The sequence below is a fragment of the Triturus cristatus genome, chromosome 5_2, assembly GCF_964204655.1.
Source record: "Triturus cristatus chromosome 5_2, aTriCri1.1, whole genome shotgun sequence".
NCBI lineage: Eukaryota > Metazoa > Chordata > Amphibia > Caudata > Salamandridae > Triturus > Triturus cristatus.
Genome location: NC_140588.1, coordinates 195,349,632 through 195,371,726, shown reverse-complemented (window position 1 = coordinate 195,371,726; position 22,095 = coordinate 195,349,632). Strand labels below are relative to the sequence as shown.

General features: G+C 43.5%; 1 protein-coding gene across 6 annotated transcripts in view; it reads left to right on the top strand.

The window, feature by feature from the left end:
* The window catches only part of SYCP2L (synaptonemal complex protein 2 like), a 1,177,754-nt gene that overhangs the window by 399,493 nt on the left and 756,166 nt on the right, over positions 1–22,095 (top strand). For all 6 annotated transcript variants that reach the window (XM_085606974.1, XM_085606977.1, XM_085606975.1 and 3 more), the window contains exons 13-14: positions 1,399–1,459; positions 18,029–18,174. In XM_085606974.1, the coding sequence (XP_085463100.1) occupies positions 1,399–1,459; positions 18,029–18,174 (207 nt within the window). The remainder of the gene's footprint in view (positions 1–1,398; positions 1,460–18,028; positions 18,175–22,095) is intronic.

The following is a 22,095-nucleotide window of genomic DNA, read 5'->3' as shown; positions in this document are numbered from 1 at the left end:
GGGTCATGATTTGAATGTTGCAGCAGGTGCAGTAGCACCAGCCCCAATGTTTTCAGAACGCCTCTAAACACATAATATTGATATATTTGACTACTAAACAGGCAGTCAAAATTGCAGTTACCTTGCAGTTAAAAGATCTTGATTTAAATGGTGCAGCAGATGCAGTGGCACTGGTACCAAAAACTTTAGGCACCCCTCTGAACCCAGTTTATTCCTACAATTTAAAACTAAGCAGGCAGTTACAAGTGCTGTTACCTTGCATTCAACAGGGTCATGATTTCAATGGGCAGCAGGTGCAGTGGCACGAGGACCAGTAGCTCCAGGCACCCCACTAAACACAGATTATTGCTATATTTTACTACCAAACATCCAGTCATAAGTGCAGTTAGCTTTCAGAAAAAAAGGGTCATGATTTGAATGGTGCAGCAGGTGTGGGCGCACCGGGCCCAAAAGTTATCAGAAGTTCTCTGAACACACAATATTCCTATATTTGACTACTAAACAGGCAGTTGCAAGTGCAGTTACCTTGCAGACAACAGGGTCATGATTTGAAAGGTGCAGCAGGTGCAGTGGCCCCGGGCCCAAAATTTGTCCTGACCGCCTCCAAACATCTAATATTGCTATATTTTACTACTATACAAGCACACACAATTGCAGTTATCTTACAGCTACATGCAGGTTGATATGAATGATGCAGCAGGTGCAGTAGCATCGGGGCCAAAAGCTCAAGGGATGTCACTAAACACAGAATATTCCTAAGCTTTGCTACTAAACACCAAGTCACAAGTGCAGTTATCGAGCAGGCACCAAGGCCATGATTTTAATGATGGTGCAGTGGCATCGGGCCAAAAGTTGTCAGAACTCCTCTAAACACCAAATATTGCTATTTTTAACCACTAAATAAGCAGTCACAAGTGTAGTTACCTTGCAGGCACCAGGGTCGTGATTGCAGGGGTGCAGCAAGTGCAGTGACACCGGAACCTAAAGCTCTAGGACCCCCCTCTAAACATCAAATATTGCAATATGTTACTACTAAACAGGCCGTCAAATACATGGTTATGTTACAGGCAATAGGATCATGATTTGAATGGTGCAGCAAGTTCCGTGGTACCCGGGCCAAAAGGAGTCATAACTCCTCTAAACACCAAATATTGCCATATTTTACTACTAAACAGGCAGTCACGAATGCAGTGATCTTGCAGGCACTATATCACTAGTAACAGCACAATATATTGCCTTTTTGTACACAAACAAGTCATAACACTTTAACAGACTGTATGTAAATTAAGTTGTACAACTTCTCAACAAGCTACAAATGACAACAAAAAACAGCTTATTAATCACATAGGCGAAACGTAATGCATTTACCAAATGCTTGTTAATTTTACATTCCCTTAGGGTACCCTTTGGGATACAGTCGCATTGGCAAAGGATGAAGTCAATGTTTACAGCTTGAAAGGTAAAACTGCATTATTTATTGTTCATCTACACTTTGATAGTAGCACATTTTGCATTTGAAAGGAGGATTAGAAGGTAGGAGGAAGTATTATTTCAAAAATAATTTTTGCCAGTGTTTTTTTCCCTTACATGGACTGGACTCCAACATAACATGCCATACCTTTTAGCCACTGTCTATCTTTCAAGCAAATGATTCACAACTTTTGTTTTATTATTTTCAAGCTGAAAATGATATGGAGCCCATAATGCATTTTGTATTTCTTCAAGAGGTCCTCTATCTACAAAATATTCATCCCATCAGTAACTTTTATTGTTCACATTGGTGTAAATAATTTTGTTTAACAATTTGCCCCACCCCACAACTATGTCGAACTGGGATAGCACCCTGAGTAGCTATTCCACTGATCACCAACATGTGCAAGTTTTCCTTTCAGGCTCTTGATAGCTTGTTTTGAAATCCTTCCTTAACCTACATGGTCACATTTTGATGTAGAAAAGTGCTGGTATTTCGTCCTTCTCTGTTTCAGTGTTTCATTATCAAACTTTGGATATTTTATTAATAGTTACAAAGGGCAACTTAAATCAGTGACTTCACTTAATCTCTTGGGTTGCTTTATTAGCAGAAAAAATATCCCCCAGCATTCTAGTTGAAGAGGTCATTTTTGCAGATCCCCTCCACAAATAACCTGGCATATTTCAAATTTTAACTGTAACAATCTATATCACATTTCACCATTGTCTTGATCTTTGCTGATATATTCAGACAAACATATATTGTCTAATATTCCATATTAATATTATGTACATGGTATCATCAATATGTTAAACATGAGCAAAAGCAGAGCGCGAAGGAGGAGAGTGTAGGGATCTTATTTCACCCAATAAGTATTCAAGAATGGCAAAAGTTCAAATAGTAAGCAGGGACTATGTGGAAGAAAGGATGTAAATAAAATGTAATACTCTTGAAGTGAATACGAATTATAAGAACCATATAATTAAAACCCTTTGTCCAACTTTTAAAAGAGGGTTGACCACTGGCAACTTTGACTATATTTTTCTGGACTGTGTGCTGTGGCTGTTTCAAATACATATGGAGGTAATCTCTAGAATGGACAGTGACCACCATGCACTGAGTACTAAATTCCAAGCTAGACCATTTTTTTTTTAACAGTTTTTTTTATTGATAAGAAAAGCATCGGTGCAGATAACATACAATCGTATTGACATGTCCACAGTTGACAACCAGACATTGGCATCGTCCAAATACATACAGAGTATTTCATACATTCGCTACCTCCGGGGGGTCCCCAAGTATACTCAGTGTACATATTGGAACCAGAACCATTCCCTCCATACCATGGTGCTATAATGGGGTCACACAGTTGTCTGTGTCACACCGCTGGTAGGAGGGGCCCAGTGTCATTCATAAGGTGGGCCATCAACTCTTGTCTCTCTCGTCACATTTCCACTGTTGGGGAGACACAGATTTCCCCTCGGTATTAGTTCCATTTCCCCCATTTATGATCCCATTTCCCGGGGCATCCCCGTCCTTTGAAAAACGTTTATTCAGCTATCATGGTCCTGTCCATGTCTTTAGCCCAGTCTGATACTAGCGGACTAGTGTCCCGTCCCCATTTCTGTGCAATATTAGGCTTAGCAATCATCCATCCCATTGCGGCCCAATCTTGTTCCATCTGGGAGAGGTCGGTCGCGTCCCATATGTTGAGGAGGCAGAGTTTAGGAGAGGGATGCAGGGGCTTATCACACGTCCTGGCCAGTTGGAGTGTCACCCTTTCCCAATAGTTTGGGACTGTCCACACGTACAAAAGTATATGTAGGAAAGTACCAACTTGGTTGCAGTGACGAAGACAGAGCGAATCTGGGCGTCTCTTCAGGCGGAACAGTAGTTGAGCATCAAAATATACACAATGTAGTATTTTAAGCTGTACAAGGCGAGGAGAGCCAAGGGCGTCCCTCCAGTCATCGTCGTCTGTCCCCCCAAGTCGATTTCCAAATTTGTGCGTACTTTATGCATGGGATCTGTACGATTATTTACCAGTTTTTTGTACGTTAGGGATCCAATAATAACCGGTCCTCGAGAGGACACGAGTCCAGGAGAGGGTTTCCCTTCGGTAAGGCCGCAGAGACAGCGTGTCTGCTTTGAAGATATCTAAACATCTCCGAGGGCTCGAGGTGGTTTGTAGTCTGGGGGTCAGAGAATGTGGCCAGTTTCCCCTTCACCCATATGTCTCCCACTGTAGAGATCTCAATAATGTCCCACTTATCAAATCCAGGGCAGCGACTGTGACTTCCCAAGATATCTGTTGCTTTCGTTAAGCGATTGTGCCATCCCAGTCGCCTCGTGATTCTGTGCCATATTTCAACAAGCTAGACCATTCTTGAGTCAAAACATGTCTTCTAATATCATATTAAATTTGATGGAAACAAGTAATAACAGAAGGAACGTTAAATGGCAACCGTTGCAGCAAATATCATGGACCAGACCCAAATTTATAACCTCTATCTGGAGAAAATGGCCCTCTCAAAGCTGATTGACTCGACCACGGTAAAATATGTGGTTCTCCATTGCGATCTAATAGAAAAACTGAACAAAACTTTTGTAAAAGAGGAGCAGTGAGGACATTGCCCAAAAAATCCCTCAAGCCGGTATTCAAGAGAATGTCGATATGCAAAAACCATGCTACTAGATTCTGTAAAAAAGGCTAACTGCACAGAAATATGAAATGCAAGAAGGTGCCCTTCAAAACGGGGACAAAAGGTTTTTTGGAAACTAGTATCTGTTGGCTTACGCTCAATGGAAGACCATCTTAAAGTAGTGGTCCAACCGGAAGCATGGGTGACCCATTATAGAGATCTCTGTAGGACGTGGCCCATGGATAAGCCCTATTAAAGGACGACTTTGTTATAACCCTTATTAAGAAAAGGATGGAAACTAAGTAAATGGTGGCTTTGACCTAGAAGATACGTCCCAGGCACTAAATTTGATGATGAGGGAGAAAGTTCCAAGCCTTGATGGCATTCCTGAAGACTTCTATTTATCTCGACCTGAAATTTGGATTCCCTGTCTAAATGCATTGAGCGATGCCATTATGAGGGGGGAGGACATTACTTGGAGCTGTTATCGTTCCAATTTTCAAGAAGTGAAGGGATATCCCAGCCAACTACATACCTACAAGCCTGATTGATAACAGCCCAAAACTAAAATACATTTTCGGCAGGTTTTGTTAGGACTCCAAATATGGATATCTGACCACTATAACCTTGTGGATACCCAGGCGGGCTTTAGGAATAACATCAGCACCCTCGACCAGGTCTTCTGCTTCAAGACGATATGTTGAAAGTATGTCTTGAGACGGGACCATCTATATGTCGCTTTCATAGATAGGAGGGTGCCATTCAACATAGTTCTGAGGGAAAATCTGTGGAGAGTTTTGAAATTGTATGGTATCCCTAGGGATCTTCTATGGATTTTGAAGACTCTACATGCTGAAACCTTTGCCCAAGTAAGATAGAATATGGAAAGTGACCTCACATCTGGGATACTATAAATTGTAGAATCAGACAAAGTTGTACCATTGCACCAACACTTCTTAGTCTATATAGTAATGGCGCAATTGATTGGTTGGGACAGTGCAAAAGTGATACCCCCAAATCGGCAGATGTTAGTGTCCCCCTCCTTATGTTTGCCAATGGCACGCTCTTTATAGCTATAACACCGACTGGCCTCCTATCTGTGGTCCATTGTTTTGCAACATTTTGTACATCAAGAGATCTAGAAATAACTTCAACGAAGTCCAAATTTATGGCAGTGAACCCCCATTGGTAAGATGATGATAGAGGGGATTCCATTGGAACAAGTAAAATGTTTTGACCACTTGGGAGTAAGACTGGTGGACAATCTGACTTGGGTTACACAAATAGGGAAAAGTAGAGCCATTCTTCCTCAAAGGGCATTGGCAATTGGGAAGAAATATAAGGATACTTCTGAGGGTTCCGTGGCTCCAGTTCTTGAAGTATTTAGAACTACTGCTATGGCAGCAGCCACTTACAGTGCTGAAGTTTGAGGCTACACTAAAGCTTCTCTGCTTACACAAATCAAAAATAAGTTCATCAGGATCGTATTTAACCTACCCCTGAGCGCCCCATTATACCTCTAAGATTTGATTTAGCGCTAAATTAAAATTCATCTATTAGCAACCTGAAAACCATTATTGTCTTGGTTGTGCCTTTGGACAACCTTTGATTTGGCACCCTGTAAAAAGGCTGTGCTGGAGCCGATTAGACTTGGTAGACATGTGCGCCCCAATTGGCTTAGGCAAATAAACACTTGTGTGAAAAGATTACATTTGAAGATGTTTGTGACTCCTCAGCAGAAATGAGTAAAGGTGTTACTCTAAAATTAAAATAAGCTTATTAGGAGTGCATCTTGATGCAGATCTGGAAACCAGAAATAACAGAAGGAGTATCACAAAAAATGTTTTAAATTACATGTGTTTCCCTAGCTTCGAGCCATATTCGAATATAATTTGCCAGTTTCAGGCTAAATGTTTATATGTAAAATTTAGAATTGGTATTTTGCTAATGAGAGTTTTTGCATCAAAATGGAATAAACAGGGCTGCTCACCATCTTACTGTCCACACTGCCCATTGCTCCAGGAGACGATGGAACACTTTTTGTTTTGCCCAAGGTACACACTGCCTCATAGGAGGTAAATTATTGCAGTATGTAAGCTTATTGGTGCGGTTCACTATTCAGAAGTCCTAAGGATACTTTGAAGCGACACGAAGGAGCAGATTGTGTTGTGATCTCCCGGTTTTTATCTTGACCTTGGAGGATTAGATCTACAGTCTCCACTTTGGCCACTTAAAATGATGTACACGCTCTGTGGGGCAGAATAGATGCTTTTTTAAAATCTTGACTATGCACTTAAATTTAATTAAAAGAGATATTGTTTTTTTTTTTTTAATAAATATTCTACCTCAAGTATATGACCGCTATCTTCAGGCATAGCACATTTTCTATTCTTTCCTCCTTTTTATTTTTGTTGCATATGCATACAATAAAAAAATAACCATTGCACTAGTTTGCTAGACCTAATGGATTTGCCAATATGTGATAAGATTTTTAGATAGAGACTTCAAACAGCAAATTTCACACTGTTTGATATTGCCCAAGTGTCATTCTGGATCCGAAAATGTTTGAGCTGTACCTCTGCTCACCAGTAGGTGACACTGTGCGTCTCCACACTGATGCTGTTCAGGAAATGTGTAGGGCCTCTATATATTGGCTAGAGAACCTATAGGCAACTAGGTTTGACTTTCTGGAATGGGTCCTGGAGAGAATCAAAACATTTTTGGAGTAGACACCTCACCCACTGTGTATAGACTGTTGTATGTATTCCATCAAATATATTTTTAACCTTGAGTAAATCTGATATGGAGATGTAAGCATTGTCGGTTTGGGGCCGCTAATTGGTGACCTGCCTGCACAATAAATAACCATAGATTACTATTTTAAAATTGCATCTACGGTCCTGCATTAAACTAATCAATTGGTCTTTCTATTATTGGTCCTAGATTTTTTCCAAGATGAGTTTTATAGAATGCGAAAGCCTTAGACATCATTTCTTTGCATGGTACGAATGAGTAGATGGGCAGGGATGCTAACATCCCTGATGAAGGCCTCATACCTGCATGAACTTTAAATGATGACCGAAACATGTTGGCTTTTCAGGGGGGATCAAGTCATTAACACTCAACCCTCAAAAAAGTTTTTAATCATGTCTAGGGTACTCAAACAATAAAGGAGATTTCCTTGGGTGTATACTCAGACACATATTTATTGCTACTTTTTCTCTGTGTCCCTGCTCCAAATCACATAGCGATTTATCTAAACACTCCCGACTTTGTCTGCCATGGTGGTATTATCCTACCAGGGTATGGCTAGGCACCGATGAAGCATGCCACTATACATAGTGAGTGAGGCGTCTACTCCAAAAAAATCTTTTGATTCTGTCCAGGACCTATTCCAGAAGCTAAACCTAGTTGCCTAGAAGTGTTCGATATTATGATAGGGAGGACACAACTAGGTTTCCTAACCTCTCACTCTGTGTGCTTAGAAAAAAGCCTACATAGAAGTACAACTCCTGTGCGCTGATGTCAATATCTTTCTTTACACACTACCAAACACGGATCCAGAGCTACCTCTTGTCTCTTTGAGACAGTTTTTCAATCAAATATTTACAGTGTTCAAGGCTAATTTAACCTCCTGGGATGACAGAATTCAAACCCTGCAAGGACTGTTGCAAACAAATGTCTGTGACAGATCAACTTGAAATACAACAATTGTCCCTTGGGACCTATTCATTGCAAACCTCCTATGACTCTGAAGTATACAGTATAATTTAATCATTCATTTCATATTGAATAATATTAAATGAGTACATGACACATTTTCTCTATACAGATCTCTATTATATCCTTCTATGATCTCAGTGCAAAATATACAGTGTAAGAATGGTGTAAAAGACGTAGTGCTCAAGTGAAAAACCTATATACAACAAACTTCAACTAAGACACTATACAAAACCCCCTGGTTGTCACATAATTCTTAATACTTGGAACAAACTTTAGTATCTGTTCGTATAACTGTGTAATTTGATTACCAGAGCTGCCATGGTAGGGGTGTCATTTTAACCCATTTTTACTGTTCGGGTCTCACCAGTACAAATGCCATCTATCGCCCACACTAGATGTGAGCATCTGGGCATTTCCAATAGTCCTCACCTTAATGCTCCAAAATCAGATCACTTGTGGCCCACTGTTACCAGTTCAGGTCCCACTCGGTTGTCCAACTTGATCCTTGTTCATACTCTTCTCCCCTCTAAGCTTCTGTCATTTGTTTAAAGCTCAACCCCCCTATGAATGAATGAATAAAGCATTTCTATAGCACATGGACCACAAAAAGAGTGCCCAACACTTTTCAGTATGCCGAAGGTGAATAAACAGGAGATTGTTGACCATACGCCCGGCTAAAGTTTGAATAAAAATCTTTTCAGCTCCTTTTTAAATTTAGCTCCTTCAGCGATCTGCGTAAGGTAATCCGGCTGTTTATTCCACAGATTAGCTGCTTTGACAGAGACGGATTTCTCTTCCATGGTTTCTGAAAGCGAGGAGTCACACTAAGACCCACAGAGCTCCAGCTCAACAGCATCCACGGACATTAAGCCTCAACACGTTCATTTACTAATGATTACTGTTAGACCCAGGATCCCTGGTTGGCTGAGGTAGGTACCTTAGGCCAAGTAGGGACCCGCGTTTTAACGTCGTGGAAAGGAAGGTCACTTTCTTACATAGCCACGCTCACCCCCTCAGTAGCTTGGCACGAGCAGCCAGGCTTATCTTCAAGGCAAATGTGTAAAGTATTCGCAACCACGCTCACAATAGTCCAATGATGACACCACAAATAGACTCCACACGAGTTTTATAAAACGAGTATAAACTTTATGTAAAAAGATATACGATAAGACCACACGATATAAAACCAACATATGAGGTTGTGTAATATTTCTCCAGGCCGGTTGTTAGGCCAGCCAGACCTTGTAAGTTCGGACGATGTCAATGAGCATTTCTAAACATTCTCCGGTACTCCTAATATCATGTCATACTGTTCGTAATGCTAGAATCAGGCACTTTTGCAATGTAAAAAAATACTGTAATGCGCAACAGAGCAATCAGACACTCTGCCATGAAAATAATGCAATGCATAACACAACAATCAGACACTTTGCAAGGTAAAATAATGCAATGCGTAATACAACCACCAGATATGTTGTTCTGCAAAAATAAGGCAATGTGAATACACTAATCAGGTAATTCGTTATGCATAAATAATGCAATGCGCAATACGCTATTCAGGTAGTTTGTTATGCAGAAAAAAGGCAATGCGTCATACGACAATCAGGTAGTTGATTACATAGTAATAATACAATGTGTAATACGTCAGTCAGGTACTCCGTTCTGCAGAAATGGAATACTACGTAGTACACTCATGCCCCAATCACCGGGCCTTAGGCGGTCTCTCCGCCTCTCCTTCTGACCTTCAGTCAGCCTCTCACAGTTACCCCCAACACAGTATGATGTAATCCCAAAGTGCAGCTTCGCACTACTGCCCCTGTACTGGCACTCCCTTGGCAATACGGGCTGTGATACGAGCTGAAGCAGAGGCTCGTGCTGCCAACACGAGAGAGAGGCCGAGAGAGGCCCCCTCCTAGCCTGCGCCCCGCCCCAGGAGTCGACGCACGTTACCTGGGGGGCGTAAACCCACTCTCCTCGTCCAGCGGCTGGGCCTCCAATGCAGCTTTGTGAAATGGCAATGGCGGCTCGGGCTGGCAACTCAGCTCCTCAGGAACTGCCGGTCCAGGCCGCTTCACTTACGAAAATCTCAGGCTGCCACAAAGCACACGCACACAGCGTCGCTGAGTCTTCCTCCACTCCCGGTGCATGATCAATGGGCACTCCACACACAGGTCTTAGGCTGCACGAAGATCACGTGCACAGCATCGCTGAGACTCACTTTACTCCGGGGCACACGATAACCAGGCAAATCCTCACGAACGTCTCCCGGTGCACAACGCACACGCTCACAGCGTCGATGAGACTCACTTGGATTCTGGTGCTCACGATAACAAGGCAAATCCTCACGAAGGTCTCCCGGTGCACAACGCACCCGCACAGCGGCGATGAGTCTCACTTGGACTCCGGTGCACACGATCACTGGACAATCCTCACAACGGGGTTCAGGTTGCACAAAGCACAAAGCACAGAGTCGCTGATGCCTTTTTTTTTGTTTTGAACTTCTGTTTATTATTTTCATCCAATTAACATCAGACAGTCAATCAAATTAACATTACAAGCAGTACTCAGTACTTCATCCCTTCGTATGAGTCTACAGACCGGACAATAGCACACCAGTTTATGGAACAATGCACATCTGAGCATTACATCAGTATTACACTTGACATGAGTAACAGCGTTGCACACCCCACCTGGTCACCGCCCTCACCTATCAACTGTGCATTTCTTTATGACCATATAACCATGCGGTGGGGTAGCTGTCTACCATAGGTGAACGCGGTCCTGAGAGGGCCAAGAGGGACCCATCTGTTGCTGATGGTTAGAGGTCTCACACTCCGTTATGATAGCATGGACGTCCCCTCCATCTCCCGAGGATAGCCGTTCCCCCCCTACAGTGCATCAAGGATATCCTCACCTCTCCTTAAAGAAAACCATACCACCAACCACCCTTGGACACCCGGATATAACCTGTCCTAATGCGAAAGATAGATCCTAGGGGGTCGTCCCGGACAGCAACAGAACCCGAGAAATCCTAAGTGCGTAGCCTCAGTGGCGTCAGAAGAGACAGGTCCAGGTGGATGGGATAGTAAATAGCATTTTAAAGGAGCCCAGATGTCTCTAGGCCTAGAGGAAACAGGGAGCAATTCGGCATATGTGGCGAGCCGTTCTTGGCAAATCACTAAATCGTCAATCCAATCCTTAAACTTAGGCACCCGCCCTCTTCCCCAGCGACAAACCACTCGCCTCTTAGCCATGAGAAGGGCAAGTGCAACATATTTACAATTCGCCGCAGGAACGGGCTTAACATACCCCAGTATCGCCATCAATGGTGTGGGCTCCATCTGTCTGTTTGTCATCAGAGCCAACGCTTCGAAGACTTGCCCCCAAAAGCCGCGCACTCTCTGGCAGTCCCACGTCAGGTGCAGGAAATCCGCCCCAGGAGCCCGACACCTTTCTTGGATTCCAGGTTCCCCCGATCACAGGCCAATTCTCCTGAAGGTCTCAGCTGCACAAAGCACATGCACACAGTGTAGCTGAGACTCACTTGGACTTCAGGCGCCCACGACCACAGGACAGTTCTTACGAGGGTTTCAGGCTGCAACAGGCACACTCCCACAGACCCGCTGAGACTCTCCTGTAAACGTTTGTGTTGCTGTGTTTCCGAACAGGGAGCCAGCTCACCTCAGGCCCTTGGGGATAAGTTACTTTAGGACACATCACACAGCAAAGTCCTTCAAGCAAGGGGACACAGCACACAGCAAGGTCCCTTTAGCCTCTCCTTGGTTAAAACAGCAAACTGCAGGCCAGCCCCAGAACACACAGCAAGGGTCAGTCCTATCCTTCGGTCTCTTCAGTTGTTTCTTCCTTGGCAAAGGTCCTCTTGACCACGAAGTAGCTGCAGTCTTGTTCACACTTAATCAAACCATTCTCCAAAGTTCAGGGGCTTCAGCTCTCATAGTTATACCCCTCAATGGCTTTGAAGTCTTTGTGTTTCAGGGGGCACTGACCCCTGTTCAAACCAGTTCTGGGTGCCTCCCTCCCCGCGACGCCTTTCTTCCTATGATTAGTGGGGGTCTGGATTCTCAATCACTCGGCAGGAGATGAGCTAATTGTTTTATAGCAGCAACCCAGGCCTCTTCACCTCTAATGGCTTACACTCCAGATGTAGGTCAGCCTGTTGCTGTCTCACCTCCTCCCCTGGGTCAAGACATTCCCAGATCCTATCGCTTTCAAATCCAGACAGTCAATCCACAGCCAAGCAGAGATACACAGAAATGTTAGAGCACAAAAACTCAGCCACTTCTGAAAGGGTGGCTTCTGAACACACAATGCAAAAACCACCTTCATAAAAATGTGTTATTACATTGTGAGTTCAGGCATACTAAACGTCACCTTTTCATCTTAAGCCTTTGGGAAGATAGGCTGGAAAACCTATTACACAGCCTTCCCATTCTATCCTATGTGCAAGATTGCCTTTCAACAGTGAAAAATGAAAATGGAGATTATTTCACTTTCAGGACATTGCACACACCTTAGTACATGTTCTACCTTTCACATGCACTGCACCCTGCCCAGGGGGTACCCTGGACCTACCATAGGGGTGTCTGATGTGCATAGAAAGGTAAGGGTAAGGTCTGGCAAGTGAGTGCACTTGACAGAACAATATGGCAGTTTAACAAACTGCACGCAGGCCCTGCAATGGCAGGCCTGAGTTCCCTTTTAAGGCTACTTGTGTGGGTGGCACAAATAGTGCTGCAGGCCCACTAGTAGCAGTTTCATTACCAGCCCTGGCATACATCGTGCACTTTACTAGGGACTTCCCTTAGTAAGGCAAACATACCAATCATGGACAACCAATTACCATTACATTTTATACAGGGACACTTGCACTTTGACACTGTTTAGCAGTGGCAAAGTGTCCAAAGCATCTAAGTTGACAACACAATGTCAGAAAAAATGTCTAGGGGAAAGCAAAAAGTTTAGAGACTTTAGCCAAAAAGGGCCAAGTCCTACAATTAAGCTTGCCCTTATGGGCAAGTAGGGTTGTCTTTGTATCACTGACCCATGTGACAGATCCTCATCCGGTTTGCCCGTGGTGCCCCAGATCGAGCCACAACTCTAAGGGCTGCAGTGACTGTGCGTCAATGAAACCTAGGCCATACAAGGCTGTGGCACCTACCACCGTATGAGTCAGTGAGCCTCTCAGTCCAGTAGATTGCCCTTAGTGGCGGCCTGGCTGGCTTGCTGTTGGGTACTGCAGAAGGGGGTACACTTTGCACTTCATTGCCACTCTGCTGCACCTTCCACCATCCCTAGAGTGACTGATGGAGGACCATCTGTCTGTATTATGGCAGAAAGAGCAAGCCATTTTGACAAAAGAGGATACTAAAAGTTGATTGCTCTTGAAGTAGGTTGTGGTTGTAATGGTAGGTATCTGCTACTTTCTGTTGCTGAAGGATGGAGGCCTTTATCCTATTTTGGATCTGTACCATCGCAACAACTTGCTCTTCAAGGAAAAATTCTAGATGCTCACACTGGCCCAGGTATTGGCTGCCTGTAACCCTGGAGACGGGATAGTGATTTTCACCCTGTAAGACTCCTATTTCCATACATCTGTCCTGCAGACCCATTGGCACTCTCTCCGGTTCATTTTGGAACAGTAGCATTTTAATTTCTCTGTGCTCCCCTTTTTGTCTCACCAGTGCCCCTCAGAGGTTGGGGGTCCCAGTCTTCCCATATCTGAATGAAAGACTGAAGGTGTTTGCCCCAGGCAGTTGTCAACCACCTCCACACTACGGCAAACCTTTTGTACTTGGGGTTTACTTTTAAAGTGCTGAAGTCACACCTTACCCCCTTCTCAAACTCTCACTTATATCAGAGTCCTTCTGGCCATGGTTCGGTTTGATGCCATTTCCCCAGAAAGTAGAGTCCAGAACATGCAGGCTAGGATCCCAATCTTTCAGCCTGTGTCCTGGAATTCAGTGAGGTGAACTCTGGGGCTGATGGCATCTTGCTCGTCAAGCACTTCAGGTGGCATATACTGGATCTACAGTTGGACGAGAAGTCTGTAGGCCCAGTATGAAAGGGACCTCTCAGACCAAGTCTACATCTCAGAGGAGACTGTGAAAGATCTGCAGTGGTGGTTATTGGACTGTAACTGGGTCAGCTGCTGACCCCTCTCGCTACGACACCCAGAATCGACAGTGAAGACCAGACCAATGGGTCACCTCTGAGTTGGGATGGCCACTCTGGTAGAGGTGCAGATCCAAGGCCTCTAGCCTCCAAACAGAGGTCTGCCTTCATATCAGTCTCCTGGAGCTGAGGGCCATCCACTTGGCTTTGAAAGCCTTTTGTCCATCAAAGGGGAGCTGGTGCAGATGCTTATGGACAATACCACCACCATGTGGTATTGCCACGAGCAGGTAATTATGGGGTGTGGGTCTCTGCACTAGGAGGCACTAGGTTTCTAGGAATGGGTTGACCATCAAGGCATCTTCCTAGTGGTGAACCACTTGGCAGGATTTATGAATGCCAGGGTGGAAGAGCTCTGCCATCGACACCTAGTGGATCACAAGTGGTAGTTACAACTGGTGGTGGTGCAAGGTCTCTTCCGCGAATGAGGAGTATCTTGGCTTGATCTATTCCCCACAACCAAGAATGTGTAATGGAAGAAGTTCTGTGCTGTAAGAAATTGGGTTACTGGTAAAGGAGGGTGTAACCCTTTTCAAGCAGCAACCAAAGTCCTTGACAGGGCAAAGTCACAAGCCAACCCCCAAATTAACCTGTGCTCAACCCTCTGTTAGCTTGGCACAGAGCAGTCAGGCTGATGCAATGTGTAAATTATTTATGAAACGCTTCAAACGGTAATAAAGTGAAAACACAACACAAGAAAAATATATACCAATTTGGGGAAATAGAGCAAATTTTTATAAATCAAGACAAAAATGACAAAAATACAATCAGTAGAACCGGAGACATGCAGTTTTAGAGGTTTAAGTGAAAATAGTGTCAAAAAGACCAAAGCACCACTCGTGGCTATCTGGTCATGCAAAACCAAGAGAAAGCCACAAGTCTAGGCTGATCCCGATGGAGGACAGGTCAGCTACAGGGACCAGGTTAGTCCAGCTCAAAAGTTACCTTCTCAGTCCAGCTCAAAGAGTCCCATTTGCGGAGGAGGGAGCTGTGAGAAACAGGTCAGTGTCAGACTGTTGTCGATGCAGAGCAAAGAGCAGGCCTAGCATAATGGATGGTCTTCACTGTAGCGTGAAGATCCTGTTGTCATAATGGGTGGTCGGGCTGGAGCATTGTGATGGTGCTGTCTGTGAGCTGTCATTTCTGTAGCACAAAGGGCTGGCTTTGTGGAACTTCACATTGGGCAGCGTGAGTGTCAAGGTTTTGGTGCCAGCTGGCCTGTTGGCAGTCACAAAGAGTCCCTAAACTTTATTTCAGCTCTACTGAGGCCACACCAAGGGTCCAATACCTGAGGGGCACCACTTGGGAGCAAGGGGCATGATCCAGCTGGTTCTGGGTGTTAGTTCAGGTGTTTGGGATCCTGGTATGTCCCTGTGGCTCTGAACAGGAAGCAAGCAGACTAGCCATTGGAGTCAATCTGGGATTCCTGGGTTATGGGGCAGGTCCAATCCTGACTCGGGCAGCAGTGCATCAGAGTAGCAGTCCTTTCAGCAGCACAGCAGTCCTTCCTCTGTGCAGAATGTTCACAGGTCCAGAAATGTACTGAAGAGTTGTTTTCAGAGGTCCAATATGTATACCAAGGTGCCTCCTTTTGAAGTGGGAAAAGCTTCTAGAGGTTTCCTTTTGAAGTTCATATGTTTCTTGCCTCCCCTGCCCTGGATCCCAGCTAATTACAGGGGGTAAGCAGCCCTTTGTGTGCAGACAGGACACAGTCTATTAAAGTGTACTGAGGGCTGTGCCCAGCTCCGGCTTCCCATCCTGCCAATGATGGCCCATCCAGGCACACCTAAGCTCAAGATTGTGGCTGGCTGGCTTTCTACGAGGAATACACAAAACCCAATTGCCTGCTACACCCAGTAATGTGACTCAGACAAGCTTCAGGCCCTAAATGGCTAAGGCAGGAAAATGGCAATTTTCTAAAAGTGGCATTTTCAACATTGTAATTTAAAATCCAGCTTTACCGCAAGAGAAGATTTTTCATTCCAAACATATGAACTGGTTACCTGTTCCCAATTGGAAGTGTCAGCGTATCAATTGTAATAAGGTAACTCCAATGTTATCCTATGGAAGAGGCCGGTTCTTGCAGTAGTGATAAAACTATTTTAAGAGTTTTTCACTTCCAGGATAAGTAAAATTTAAACCTACATGTTCAAGTTTTTTTAAATATACCACACCCTGCCCTTAGGGCTGTGCTGTACCTACCCTAGGGCTGACCTGTGTTTTAAAAAGGAGGTTTTGTCCTGGCAAAATATTTATTTTGCAAGGTCAAAATGGCAATTTAAACACAAGTTGCAATGGCAGGTCTGTGCCATATTTAAAGGGCTACATACGTTTTTGGCAAAATAAATGCTGCAGGTTCAACTGGTGGCATTTAATTTACAGGCCCTGAATACATGTAGTTCCAACTACTAGGGACTTATAAGTAAAATAAATATGCCAATTGTGGATAAGTCAATGTTGCCATGTTTTAATGAGTGAGCTTGTGCACTTTAGCACTGACTAGCAGTGGTGAAATGCACCGTCCTAAGGCCACCAGAAATGAGAGGAGCAAAAATGGAGGAGGAAGTCAATACGTTTGTGGGAGCACCACCATAGGGCTGACCAGTCTAACATGCACTCTGGAGTTTCCAGCGTGCCTCTGGCTAGGGACATATTCCGCCCAGAGTTACACTCTGCACTCCTGTATGCCTTCCTGCCAATAGCACTCCTGCCTAGAGTTCTTAAGATCAAGAAAAAACAAGTCATCCTGGTGACCCTGGATTGGGCACAGTGACTATGGGCCCCATAACTCCTGGGCGTTCGCATCTGTCCTTTGATGACTCTGTCCCTCAGAGGATCCGCAGTCACAACATCAAGGCTCGCTTTAGTGAAAAAAGTCAAGACCATGGAGAAATGCAACCTCTTCCGTTGGATTGTGCTCTGCACCCAAAAGCCTCCAGATGTTCTGCAAGCCCATTCCATCAGGGCCAAAACTGCTACCATTGTGTTGGCACACAACGTCACTGTACTGGACATAAGCCATGCAGCTGTGTGTGTGTTAATCCACACGTTCCCAGAGCACTATCGTCTGTACAGCTAGATTTGCCGAGAGGGGTATTATGCCTGCTCGGTCTTTTAGGATTTCTTGGTTTGAGCCATTTCACAGACCCACCTCATTGCTACTGCACTGGTATCTATTCAAAAGGTGAGGAATCTACAGTTAGAATTATGTACCACAAAGAGCGTTACCAAAGGTAAGCAGCTTGTCTTCCAATAGAGACTATCTAATTGCAAATTCCTCACTGGCACTCCCACCTTCCCTGTTCTCTACCCATTAATAAGCTGCCAAGTCTGGAAACCTGCATACTGGTCAAAACCAGTTCCCTGCTGGGGCTCTGCACCTGAGGGCGCGGTCCGCTTCAAAAGCAACTGACATCAGCAAGCAGGATTGGCACCCATAATAGCCCCTCCCATCATTTCTGGAGCTGAATAGTGCCACCAGTTGGTGCACAGAGGTATCGCTCTAAAGTTTCTGGATCCAGCTTGGTGAATAGCCAAAAAGTGAGGAGTCTGCAGTTTGATACTGTTTAACCAAAAGTGCATTATCAATGCTAAATAAGTTGTTTATCTACTCCTTCTTCTGTCTCTGATTTCCTTCTTTATTAAATATCCACTAATTGAATAATTCTGCTGTGAAAGGCAGTGAGGCGAAATGGCTTCTTTGCGACCAGAAAAAGGCCTCAAAGCACACCTGCGACTGGTATGCAGCTGGTTAATTGTTAAATCTGAATGCTGGTATGTCAACACTACTTAAGATAAGTACATGGTAAGTGGCTGCATCAACATTATGCAGCCTGTCGGTGACTATCAGCCAAAACACCGCCTTGCTTAGCACATGGTAAATCCTGCTAAGTGACAAGTATTGTATTATGGTTTAGGAGGATCATGTGGAATTTTTGTGCAGATTGTATATTACTATTGCATGGTATAGCAAACTTATCAGTGCTCTTTCTTTTTTCAGAGGTTGACGACCAAAAAGTTCTGATTTTCAACCTGAAGAATGCCCAGTGTATCCACAGCAAGCCAGTGACCAAAGTCAAAATATTGTTCGAAGTCCAATTCGATATTGAAGGTGCTCTTGTCCTGGTCTTTGGAGATCGAAATATGGCAAGTGTTTCATTTCACCAACACATCTTTAGTAGTTAAATTTGGATTTGGTATGGGTGTTTAGGTACATGGGACTAGTAGCTATTGCATCATTGACAGGAAGGACATGCCATACAAGCAGTGCTTTATAAAGGAAGTCTAGTAAAAAAAACACCCGCATTCATAGCAAACACACTTACTTTTAATAATGTCACTGTGGTTTTACACAGCTTTTGTTACAAATCTCGTCTTTTTCCCCAATTCAAGCTGTCGCTTCTCTGTTATCAATATGGCATGATATTCTCCTTCCACTATTTATATTGCAAACGAGACAGAGTTTCAGTACGATCTCCAGATTGTGAAGTTAAACATAGCAATTGCATTGTTTTAAAAAATAGTTCATTTTCTTAAGGACCTTATCGAAAAATTTTAAATTGAGCCATTTTTATTTTACTATAGTCTCAGCCTGCTTGTAGCTTCATTGTTATTTCTAACCCTTCTCATGGTTACATTTTTATTTGCATAATTGCTCTGTAGGTTACGCTTTCAGTCTGGCACCCAGGGAGCTTTAACCTATTACTTGCTGAGATTTACTGAATTCCATTGTTGAGGACATTGTAGTTCACAGGTTGAAAGTGGTCATGTTAAGCCTTGTTAGGTTTCACTTGCGCTGTGCTTGTGAAATCTCTTGTATTCAAATATAAATCATAAAAATGGCTTGCAGTCCGCCCTTACTATTAAATTGTTCATGTGCTTGCCACTCTGTTTCTGTTGCTTCTAGCATGCTATTTCCTGTTGTTCTTCTTGTGTTTTTCTTGTCGGTGGACCTTGGCCCAAGTACTTCTTTTTAAAATTTTCATCTGCTTTTTGCTACCTACTTTTTTCTTTGGGAGCAAGCATGCTCAGCAACTGCATGTGATTTGTGCTGCTGTCTTTCTTACTGAATTTAAATATTTGTATTAATTTCTTAATATGAGAACCGTCCATCTTCACTCCTCCCAGTTGTTGCCTTCCTTGCATGCCTACAGAGGTGCTGTTATCTCAACATCTTAACATCCCTTCATATAGCACATCAATCTTCCAGTACCTGCCCACATTTGTTGTTGGTTTCCTGTTCCCCCCCCCCCCCACCACCACCTTCTGCCCATCACTGTCGCTATCCACAGATCCCCTCCTTCCTCAAACCTGCTTTTCCCATTGCTTTCTTTAAATTGCAGTTTATATAGCACAAACCCCACCCAAAGGACGCATTTATTTTTGTTTGCACAGGGAGATTAAGTGATTGGCCCTTACACCACGTCCTCTTCCCTACACGTTGTTTTAAAATTATCAATGTAAAGTGAATCAAACAAGAAATATTCTCCATCTATTATTTTTGCTAATAGCAGGCAACTTGTACTAATTGGGTTTCAGGAAAGGTTGCATCACAGAACCAGCTATTCTGACTATAGTAGATGACATACACAATTCCCAAGATGCTGATAAATGCTGCCTACTCATCCTCCTGGACTTGTCAGCGGCCTTTGACATGGTTGACTACAAGCTGCTTCTAAAATCCCTCCATAAACAGATTGTAGCTGACACTTTGACTTTGAAAGTGTTCGCCTCCAATCCGCATAATCGCTCTCAACAAATAAAAATAAAATACTCAATTTCAGAGATCTCTGCCATATCCAGGGGAGGTCCCCCAAGGCTCAGTGCTCTCACCTATACTCGTATATTTACATGAAAGCCCTCTCCACCATGCTCAAACAAGCTAACATCCCATGCCACCTCTATGCTGACAACACCCAGCTCTACTTAGAAATATCCTCACCAGATTATTTAAGATGACTAAATATTGTGCTCCTCAAAATCCAAACTGGTTAACACACAACCACCTGAAATTCAACCAAGACAAGATGGAAGTCCTCCTCCTAATAAACAAGGAACTGACCACCCAAGTGCAAGAATGGATAAACACCTTTGATGCTCTAAACTGTAAACTGACTCCAGCTGATTCTGTCAAATCCCTGGGGATCACCATGGACCCAAGTCTGAGCATGAACCATCAAAAAAACAATATAGTGAAGAATGCATTCTACAACCTAAAACTCCTACATAAAATCAAGCCTTTCCTTCTCCAGAATGATCTAATAACTGCCTCGCAAGCTTGGTTCTTTCACGACTGAACTATGGAAACGCCACCCTCACTGGCACCACTAAGTCGCATCTAGTTCCATTAAGAGCCACACTTAATGTAGCAGCAAGGATGGTCACCGGAATCCAGTATCACAATCACATCTCCCCCTCCCTGAAAAATCTAAAGTGACTCTTGATTGAAGCCCGTTGCTACAACAAAACTGCCTCTCTCACTAACAAAGCCCTTTACACAGGAAAACCAGCCTACCTTGCATTCAAACTCTCAAAGGCAGAACAGACGAGAAATTAAGGAGCTCCAACACTATGCTTCTCAACTCCCCAAAAAACACGAACAAAAAGCCCTAACATGCTCTTTCTCAGGAAATGCCCCCACAACCTGGAACTCCTCCCGGTAAATATCAGGACGAACCCCTCCTTCATGAGCTTCAAAAGACACTATAAGTTCTTCTCCTAAATCCCACCATAGGCTCCAAAGCCCATCACACAACCTGAATCCCAACTGAAACCTTCTCCCCGAGTTTCACTTCATTGTTTATCCCTCTCCAGGAATTAATGTGATCTGACTTTACAAAGACTCTAATCTGTAACTTGTAATCTTTAACTGATGTGACATCAAAAAAGGTGTTGCTCTGTGTCAATCAGATGTTTGTAAATCGCTCTCATACCCTCAAATCTTGCCAGCGCTATATAAAACTCTTCAAATAAATAAAAAATAAATTATCAAAATAAGGAGTTTTATAAAAATACAAAAATTCGTGTTTACTGTGTAGCCCCTTTCAGATTGTACGTTTAAAGTCGTTAACCGTAGATAAATCCTCCATATATATCACATACCTTTTTGAAACACAAATGTTTTTCTAAGCACAAATGGAATTTTATGAGTAGAATTTACTTTTCATGTATGCTTTTTCATATTGTGTATGAGCGTCTTTGCAACAGCTTGAAAGTGCTTGGTCATCTCACGTCACTTTTCAATGTAACTCATTTTTGTCGATTTTCGTCAAAGTGTATCTTGAGTACATTAGAGTTCTGCTGTTTACTCTCCAATACAGTCTGTGCTTGTGTACTGATCTTTAGTGATATTTAACATGCTAACGAGAAGGAACTTTCACAGTAGCTGTCACTAAGGACCTCATTTAGTGTTAGGTGAGTGGCCCTGTTGTTTGTCCGGGGATGGAGATAACCTCCATTCCCCCTGGCGTACTACTACCCACCATATTTACAGATATCTGTCTCATGTATCCCTATGTATTCAGAAGAGCTGCTGCTGTTACTGTGGCTCTTCTGAAGGGATTTTGAGTTTGTAGTGTGGCTTCCATCCATCATGCGGTTGCTCGGCACATTCTTTTGTGTTACAAAAAACAAAACTCTGAAAGCAGGAGATTGGTATTGTAAAACAAAAATAAATGTGGCCCTGAAACCCCTTCCCCCTGCCAGTTTCTCCCAGGAAGTGGAGGTTTGGACTACCAGGCTTTTCCTGGTTGGCCGAAAAGGAAAAAAAAAAAGTAATGTCTGAATTTTCAGTCTAAGTGGTTTGGATCGTCTGAGGTACGTGGATCAATGGCCCAAACGCCATTGTGGCCATTGGTCTAAAATTACAAATGGCTGAAACAGGATGGTCCACTCGACTCCAACTAGAGTGGGTGATCTATCCGTTTGGCTTCCAGCATACACTTCCACATTTGTGAAAGGGTACCCTGTCTGCAAAACTCTAAATCAACCTCTAAGTCAGAAGACAAATCTTGGACCAGGTGTCAGAGCCCTTTCATTGGGCAGCATGGGTTATTAGATCTCAACCAT